At 40.1% G+C, this 10,000-nt stretch overlaps 1 protein-coding gene and 1 long non-coding RNA gene across 2 annotated transcripts in view; one reads left to right on the top strand and one right to left on the bottom strand.

Moving 5' to 3' along the window:
* The window catches only part of LOC138972233 (uncharacterized), a 14,630-nt gene that overhangs the window by 1,465 nt on the left and 3,165 nt on the right, over window positions 1–10,000 (top strand). The window lies entirely within an intron of this gene.
* LOC138973050 (P2X purinoceptor 7-like) overlaps window positions 9,340–10,000 on the bottom strand; it is a 2,457-nt gene continuing 1,796 nt past the window's right edge. Inside the window, exon 3 of the mRNA XM_070345705.1 lies at window positions 9,340–9,819. Within this exon, the coding sequence (XP_070201806.1) occupies window positions 9,660–9,819 (160 nt within the window). The 3' untranslated portion in view covers window positions 9,340–9,659. The remainder of the gene's footprint in view (window positions 9,820–10,000) is intronic.

Below are 10,000 nucleotides of genomic sequence, written 5' to 3'. Positions count from 1 at the left end.
AAATTATTACGATTTTGCCACAGTTTCAAAACATGCTCTGTCATGGTTCTGACCTGTAAAAGTTGATACCTTGCAACAACTTCCTTGAATTTGAAAGAAAGTTTTTGAATGCTAGATCTACCTAGATCTGTATGGCGTTTCATTCCAGACTCCTAGATCCTCTCTTTGATTGTATTGTTTGCTGTTTACGCACTATTACGATTCGCTAATGTCTGTAACGTTTGGTAAACTTACCTTGCAACAGCTTCCTTGTCTTTGTTGGCATTTTCTTTCAAGGCAGCACAACGTAAGATTAGCTTCTTTTGGACAGCAGGTAGAATGCGAGTTTTGAGACAACGACAGTCGTCCAAAGAAAGCTTGCTGTGGATTTTTGTTCCACATAATGGTAGGCTACATGTGATTCTGTATTTTTCTGCGGTTAATGTTAATCAACTTAATGGTTTCTTTTTTCCTCTGTTGGTTTCTTACCCCCTGAGTTGATTGTTATCACTCAAACAAGAACACCAGAGAGTACCTCAGTTGCTCCTCATAAATCGACTGTGAATAGTGTGTTGACTGTGTTGACCGTCAGAATTATTTTAAGAACCAGGCTGCTGCAGTCAGTTGACATGTTTCGCATATTGTAGGGTTCCCATGCTGCATAGGTAAAGTGGCTTGTATAACCCGACTATTTAGTATCAAGACACTGTTTATATTTGTGTATTTTGTAGTCATCACAACTAATCGCATTTTGCCTTTTGTTTCAGAAAGGAGGATAAGCTACAACAAGATCGACGCTATGTCAGATATGCCTCAGCCACATGACGACTTCCGAATTTAGATCCACTCGGCATGGTGACAAGTCTTGATGAAAAGTATAAGACTGAGGACAGCAGTGGAAAAAGTGGCCACATGGCAGGTACCTTTCGCTTAGTGTCTGAAGTGCAAAAGACCGATAAGCTGATGGTAGATTTCCAAATACCCTCAGATCTAACACTGATTTACGACGGGCAAGCTACAATCCAGGGCAGAGAACACTGCAGCGTTGTAATCCAACTCTTCATTTGTTTCAGGAAAGGACGTCCTTACAAATTAAAGGCACAGTAAGCCTCCCGTAAACCATCACAGAGCTCCCCGAGCGTCTAAATACAGTACAAGCATACTTCCATTTGAACGCTCACCGAACGGGAACATCCTGGCTGCTTTCTGTCGAGCGTGAGACATTTTCAAAGAATTTATTTTCGTAGACTTGTTCCGTTAACAACAACGGCGCCTCGTTTTTGCGCTAGACCTAACTTTTAAAATCTAAATAATAAATTGACAGCTTGTTACACAAACATTCTTTAATCATAAAAGAATTCGTTTTTCATCAAGACAAGATCAGAACAATTCGAAGTTGTGAAAGTTTAAAAAAAAGAAAAGCCCGGAAGCAGGGTCACGCAAGGGTCGTAGCAGACGACGGCCGGTTTATCAGTGCAAATCGCCGTTCCTCTCAACAGTCAAAAGCCATCGCTAGAGTTCTTGTGAACCACAGCCGTTGTTTCGTGCATAAAAAAAAAACGTGCTATTGTAGATAAGCTCACGTCGAGTCGCATTCAAATGACTAACTATGACGACTGCATTGTGAAAAGGGAAAACTGGATCACACGGGTTCACGATGGCTCAGGGGTAAGATAAACCACGCAAAAATAAATTCTTTGAAAATTGTTCGCTCTTTACGGAGGGCACCTAGGATGTTCTCAATTGGTGAGTGTTTAAATGAAATGGTGTTTGTACTGTGTGTAAAAGCTTGACCGTATCTGTGATGGTTTACGGGAGGCTTACTCTGCCTTTAACATTACAACTCTCTGATACATAGAGATTACACAACGTCATCGAGTGAGGGACCGAAAAATATTGAAACTCGAGGATGATTTTTTTGTGGTATCAACCGAGACCGTAGGTCGAGGTTGATACCACACAAAAAAAAATCATCCGAGAGTTTCAATATTTTTTGGTCCCTCACAAGATGACGTTTGTGTAATTTGTGTATACAATGATAAATTGATTGTATACAATGATCAATCTCTATACCTTCCTGTCACTGGAAGCAGCAACACTTGAAAGCATAAGTTCCCTTGACAAACGTCATTTATGATTGGCGTCATCTATGAATGACGTCACTGTCTAGACAAGACAAGTGCCGGTATCGGCAAACCTTGTCGCGGCAAAGGGCTATGACCCGTGCCTTGATACCATTGAGATCATAGGAGATGCACAGCAGTAGTCCAGGCATCTTAGCCACTTTAGTGAAGGGAACGTTGAAGTGACAATGACTAGGTTTAAAATGTCCCTTATCAGAAAGTTCAACCTCATTCCTTTGATGTTTATTAAACACATTTTCATATAAAGTTGGCGCTTCATACGGAAAAATGGCTTTGAAATTGACCCAAATCCTTCTTTGGGCTCTGTAAATGTCGTTTGGGGGTATGGTTGTAAAATGGTATCTACTGGTCACCCCAATGTATAAACTGAAAACTCTTTCTGCACCAGAACACGCAGAAAGGATTGTATCTGCCTGATGTCTGATGCTTTTCAAAATCCCCAACCACTAACACCTTCAAAACGGACTTTAACTGACACTGTTGTTTTTCCCTATATAATCCTTACTATTTTTCCGAGACGTCGTCGTGTTGTGTATTTAGCTTGCCACAACCTCATACATGGTCCTAAAAGTTAAAGTTGAAGAAAATACTAAAGATAAATGAAAAAGCTGACGCAGTGTCATTCGCACCGTGAATCCCCCCATGGGAACATACTAAAGTCTGGTTCCAAATAGGCTCAATTTCCTTCTATTTCTTTGTATTTCTGCCTCGTAGGGGTAGGGGTGTTCAAACCAAAGGCACCTTTAAACCAAAATTCAAATCACACATCTTACAATACTAAGACACTCAGCAGTAAAAGGGTGTCTGCTGGTAAAAAATTCCAAACAATCCTAAAAGTACTTCACTACTAAAAGTGCTTTTAAAAAGAGCCGTTATTTTTCCCTCTATATTCAGTATTGTGTTTTCTGCGAACATGTAGTCTATTTAGATGGTTGTCGTGTGCACTTGAGTTGCTAAAGCGTTTTCAGTTGGGCATATGTCGAAAAGCAAAGAATTAGCCCTTTGAAAACCATCAGAACTGTCACACAAAAATAACATTTACCTATCTCACCAACTGACCAAACATAGGGCTTTTCCTTATGTATTATGTATTGTCGTGTTTTTTGTAGCATACTTGTGAAAACAGCCACCACTGTTGTAAATGATACTTTAAAGAGCATTATTTCATTTTTACAGTTGAAGGACAACCTGGACTGCCGTATATTACAGCTGTTTTACAATCAGCCAAAATTTTCTTAACAAACGTATGTTAAGAACAACTCCCATAGTGAAATTGAAGGAAAACAAATTGAAAATCCCCCTGCCATAGAGGAGCTAAAGAATCAACAATAAACGACTGCATGGATAGCTTGATGCACGAATGCATTGCGGACATGTTTGTCTCCAACCAAGAGAAAGTTCCAAAAAATCCCTTTTGTGCTTCTTATTATACAGTGACGTCAAAGACAGCCTTTTCTGCTGTTCATACATTCAGGGGTTATGGTTACACTAAACGACGTAGTTGTAGACATACTGCCATCCAGATTTATTTTTTCCTTGCGAGCAGTCACAGGGTGTTTGTGCTGTCTGCCAACCGTTAGATGACCCCGCCCAAGTCTGTTAAGGGACCGTTTGACCGTTATAGAACGCGTCTTTTTGATTTTTTGGCACAGTTGGAAACGGTTGATTTTTATCCCTACCATTGTTTCCAAACATTATATAGGAATGTTTTGTGAACAACGGATAATAGCCGCTACTCGCATGTGTAGCAAAAGTGAGCGTACATACTCACCCTGGTCGTCCAGCCGTTGTCCGTTGCCCGTCTTTATCTGTCTGTACTGAACATTACCTTTGGATATTTCTCCAACGCTATGAAGTGAAGAAACACCAAATGTTGCAAAATGTTGTATGACCCCAAGAGCTCAAAAAAGATACTTGAGAACCTTGACCTTACCTTAAGGTCAAGGTCACAGGGAGAATGAATGTGGTCTAAAAACTGCAAAATTTCACATTGTGCCAGTTTTCTGGAAAACAAATTAAAAACAGCGGGCTTAGTTTTGTATGGTATACAAGAAAAAGAAAGCCTTATCTTCTGATACCATTTTGGTTGACCTCGCTTCAATGTCAAGGTCAGAGGAGCCCTTCAAAGTTGAATTGTAGACATATTTTGATGTGAGCTTGACCCTGAACTATGTAAAAAATCTTTCAAACTTCATAATTGTGTGGGGCGTTTGTTAGAATTTCATAGTGAGCCACATCTGGTCACATATCGTTAGGGTCAAGGTCACATTGACCCCTATGAAAAATGTGACCAAGCCGGGTAAAGAAATCCATGTGTCTTGGTAAAAAATCTTAACAAAGCAAAGCCCATGCGACTCTCATGCTTGACCTTTGTCTTAAAGTGACCTTGACCTTCAGGTGACCTTGAAGGTGAAGGTCTAACAACTGAAGCTGGCAAGGACATTGTACACTATTAGAACTGTTTTACAGATTTTTCCTACCAAATTACACATGACCTTTGGCCAAGGTCAAGATCATCAAAGGTCACACATCACAAGGCTATCAATTCAAGACATAGGAAGCATAAACATACTTATTGGCACTTTCTACAAAGAGACATTGTCACTTTTAGTGATTCAATTGCCCGTTTCAGTCACATTTCATAAGGGGCAAAGTGACCTTGACCTTGATGATATGTGACTAAATGTGGCTCAATATCAGTATATAACATGTGCCCCACACAATTATGAAGTTTGAAAGATTTTTTTCATAGTTCAGGGTCAAGGTCACTTCAAAACATGTATACAATTCAACTTTGAAGGACTCCTGTGACCTTGACATTGAAGCGAGGTCAACCAAAATGGTATCAGAAGATAAGGCTTTCTTTTTCTTGTATACCATACAAAACTAAGCCCGCTGTTTTTAATTTGTTTTCCAGAAAACTGGCACAATGTGAAATTTTGCAGTTTTTAGACCACATTCATTCTCCCTGTGACCTTGACCTTAAGGTAAGGTCAAGGTTCTCAAGTATCTTTTTTGAGCTCTTGGGGTCATACAACATTTTGCAACATTTGGTGTTTCTTCACTTCATAGCGTTGGAGAAATATCCAAAGGTAATGTTCAGTACAGACAGATAAAGACGGGCAACGGACAACGGCTGGACGACCAGGGTGAGTATGTACGCTCACTTTTGCTACACATGCGAGTAGCGGCTATTATCCGTTGTTCACAAAACATTCCTATATAATGTTTGGAAACAATGGTAGGGATAAAAATCAACCGTTTCCAACTGTGCCAAAAAATCAAAAAGACGCGTTCTATAACGGTCAAACGGTCCCTTAACAGACTTGGGCGGGGTCATCTAACGGTTGGCAGACAGCACAAACACCCTGTGACTGCTCGCAAGGAAAAAATAAATCTGGATGGCAGTATGTCTACAACTACGTCGTTTAGTGTAACCATAACCCCTGAATGTATGAACAGCAGAAAAGGCTGTCTTTGACGTCACTGTATAATAAGAAGCACAAAAGGGATTTTTTGGAACTTTCTCTTGGTTGGAGACAAACATGTCCGCAATGCATTCGTGCATCAAGCTATCCATGCAGTCGTTTATTGTTGATTCTTTAGCTCCTCTAAGGCAGGGGGATTTTCAATTTGTTTTCCTTCAATTTCACTATGGGAGTTGTTCTTAACATACGTTTGTAAAGAAAATTTTGGCTGATTGTAAAACAGCTGTAATATACGGCAGTCCAGGTTGTCCTTCAACTGTAAAAATGAAATAATGCTCTTTAAAGTATCATTTACAACAGTGGTGGCTGTTTTCACAAGTATGCTACAAAAAACACGACAATACATAATACATAAGGAAAAGCCCTATGTTTGGTCAGTTGGTGAGATAGGTAAATGTTATTTTTGTGTGACAGTTCTGATGGTTTTCAAAGGGCTAATTCTTTGCTTTTCGACATATGCCCAACTGAAAACGCTTTAGCAACTCAAGTGCACACGACAACCATCTAAATAGACTACATGTTCGCAGAAAACACAATACTGAATATAGAGGGAAAAATAACGGCTCTTTTTAAAAGCACTTTTAGTAGTGAAGTACTTTTAGGATTGTTTGGAATTTTTTACCAGCAGACACCCTTTTACTGCTGAGTGTCTTAGTATTGTAAGATGTGTGATTTGAATTTTGGTTTAAAGGTGCCTTTGGTTTGAACACCCCTACCCCTACGAGGCAGAAATACAAAGAAATAGAAGGAAATTGAGCCTATTTGGAACCAGACTTTAGTATGTTCCCATGGGGGGATTCACGGTGCGAATGACACTGCGTCAGCTTTTTCATTTATCTTTAGTATTTTCTTCAACTTTAACTTTTAGGACCATGTATGAGGTTGTGGCAAGCTAAATACACAACACGACGACGTCTCGGAAAAATAGTAAGGATTATATAGGGAAAAACAACAGTGTCAGTTAAAGTCCGTTTTGAAGGTGTTAGTGGTTGGGGATTTTGAAAAGCATCAGACATCAGGCAGATACAATCCTTTCTGCGTGTTCTGGTGCAGAAAGAGTTTTCAGTTTATACATTGGGGTGACCAGTAGATACCATTTTACAACCATACCCCCAAACGACATTTACAGAGCCCAAAGAAGGATTTGGGTCAATTTCAAAGCCATTTTTCCGTATGAAGCGCCAACTTTATATGAAAATGTGTTTAATAAACATCAAAGGAATGAGGTTGAACTTTCTGATAAGGGACATTTTAAACCTAGTCATTGTCACTTCAACGTTGTTCTCTAATATGCCTGGACTACAGTGCCGATACCAGGTTTCTTTAGCTTCACTTTAAAATGATATCAGAACGATAGTTATTCACTTGAAAGTGAACACAGGAGAGTTGTATACAAAGACATAGTGCATAGTGTACTCTAAACAAGAGGTTGTGCTACCACAGGAGCATCCCGATAAAATTATGAGTGGGACAGGATTAAACAAGAGGCGAAGCCTTCAAGGCTCACGTAAGAAATCGACAAACAGTAACACAAACTCAATCACTCCGTCACACATACACACATACACATACACACACACACGCACACACACACACACACACACACACACAGTAAGCATAGGTGACACTGTGCAAGAAAGCGAGACACTAGATCTAGATCTGTCTGTCTGCATGTAGCCTACTTACAGGGACACGACTGCCAACTAGTCTCGGCCCGCTCAAAATAACAATGACCGAGACTTTCAGTAATTCCTTCGCGTGACGTCTAACCCTCTTACGTCATAATGGGACGTCTTCAAATGACGAAATGTTAAAGTTTCTACCACAGACATACACACGCACGCACACACGCACGCACAGACAGACAAAGTTACGATCGCATAGGCTACACTTACGTGAGCCCAAAACTTCCCAGGGCTGCAGTGAGGAAATACATGTCTTTTCTGTCATTGACCTTAATAGCTTTCACACAGCCAGTATATGAGAGATAATGGTCTTCTTGGTGACCGTTCATGCCCAAGCAGGCGGAGCAGGTGGCCAGCAGGACAACGTGTCACTGGAAGATATCATAGACTTCGGAGTGCGAGGACCAGGGAAAATAACCTCATGTGAACCTGTCTGTATGTGCGTGCGTGTTTGTGCGGTCTTGTGTGTGTGTGTGTGTGTGTGTATGTGTGTGTGAGTGTGTGTGTGTGTGTGTGTGTGTGTGTGTGTGTGTGTGTGAGGATTGCACAAGATCTCCTTCAGGGACAACTACACCAACAACAAATACACAGTCATTTTATCTATTTGCCTTCTTTTGAAAATTTTCATGGAGTAGATATGATGCGATAGTTTTAAAGGTCATCCACATTGAAAAATGAAACTTTGCACAAAATATCTACATACTAAGTGAAGTCGCATGCCGAAAATCTTTTTTCCGAAAAATGCTTCTTGTTTTTTATATTGAATAAAATCTACTTCGGATAACCTTTTGCACCTGTGAAAACCGCGCCCACGTGATCATTTGCCTCGTGACGTCAGCGTATGTAGTCAACAATGGCGGCGCTTATCTCGGATAGTGTTACTGAGTTCTGAACCAAAACGAAGAAAAACTTCCAATGGCCTATATTGTGCGGTTGGGCGATTCACAAATAAACAAGCCGATGGCTACACCTTGCACCGCTTCCCGAAAAAAAACCCAGTCCGTGATAGGTGGGTACGTGCAAGAGAAAAGAGTAAACTTTGGCCCAAAGTGTGGGACACCGACTTCGTCGTCTGCGATTTGCCATGAACATTTCGAAGGTGACTGCTACCCTCCACGTGAGGCATTGATGAGAAGTTTCGGAATTAAAACAATAAGGACTCTAAAGCCTGGTTCAGTCCCAACCATCCATCGGGGATGTCACACGCGAAACACAGATGAAGCGCGGTGCGTGTTTTCACATAAATATCGGTCAGTGTCAGCTTGACCCGTCCAGCTATCGCCCTGTGTTTGGGTTTGTAAACAACACGGCTGGCAGTGCCCACTGGTACGGTCAGTGTCAGCTTGACCCGTCCCGCTACCGAGCTGTGTTTGTGTTCTATTTGTCGCATTATTATTATATTTTTTAATTTATTTATTTTGTTGGTAAATCACTAATTCTTTTTAGTATTTTCGTTTTAAATACATTCAGGTGTGCATTATTTGGCCAAGTGTGTGTGTGCTCGAATAATGTCAAATTTGTGACATACTATGATCAATACTTGAATGCTTAATGTGTGTGTACTTTGAGCAAGTCTTTACAAGAACTGACTTTCAGTGGTAAATTAACTGTTAGCTACACATAGCTTTGTGGACTAATGATTGTGCTTTTCGTTATCTGAGAGGATGGGTGAATGTGCCTGTGAATGTTTATGTGTTGGTTATTGTTTACTTGAGACAGGATGGAAAGTAAATTTAACTTGGAGAAAAGAGTAAGTTGTTGAGTTTATTGGAAAAGTAAGTTGTGTACCGTAGAATTTGTTGTTATGTTGACAAAACAGTTTAAAAAAGAGCAGACCTGACTCTGCAAGTGATAAACTACTTGTTTCAATGACTTTGAGGTATGAGTGAGGTGAGACACCACCACACAATCCACATGTGAAATATATCTGACCGCTTTCGCTATCTCATGGTGACACAAAAACAAAGGTGGATGTGACAATGGCAGTATTAACTTGTTTTTATTAGTTAAATTCGACACATTTGAAAATCATAACAAGCTGTGAACACTCCCCACCCACCCCCATGCTCCTTGCACACAAAAATATACCAACTACACTATGCATGTTACAAACTACATGATTTTACTGTTGCACTTCTGTATCTTAAATATAAATAAATAAACACACTTTTTCAAATCAATGTGTGGCACAAGCTGAACCAACTACAAACACACATCAAAATAGTTTTCTCGTCAATGTAATAATAATATTTATTTTCTCGTCAATGTAATAATAATATTTAATCACAATGACAATGTATTATCAATAAAATTGGAACACATAAGGATGCAAAAATGGGCTGATGCTGTCATATAATGTAATATTACTCTGGGTCCCTATAACCCACGTACTGCCCATCTGCACTAGGAAACTGTTCTCTAATTCTTGCAACCGCACAAGCTGGTAAGGTGACCCTGATGTCTCTCCCCAGCCATTTCCAGACCCACCGCACAAGCATGCGGTAAGCTACATACCGATACCGCCTGGAAAGAAAAACAAGCATACAGTATTAATGACAGTATCAATCAATCAATCAATATGAATGAGGCTTATATCGCGCGTATTCCGTGGGTACAGTTCTAAGCGCAGGGATTTAAAAAAAAAAAAAATTATGCAATTTATATCGCACACATATTCAAGGCGCAGGGATTTATTTATGCCGTG

Source organism: Littorina saxatilis, linkage group LG8 (assembly GCF_037325665.1).
Source record: "Littorina saxatilis isolate snail1 linkage group LG8, US_GU_Lsax_2.0, whole genome shotgun sequence".
NCBI lineage: Eukaryota > Metazoa > Mollusca > Gastropoda > Littorinimorpha > Littorinidae > Littorina > Littorina saxatilis.
The sequence above is the reverse complement of the archived record's forward strand: the minus strand, read 5'-3'. Positions and strand labels throughout refer to the sequence as shown.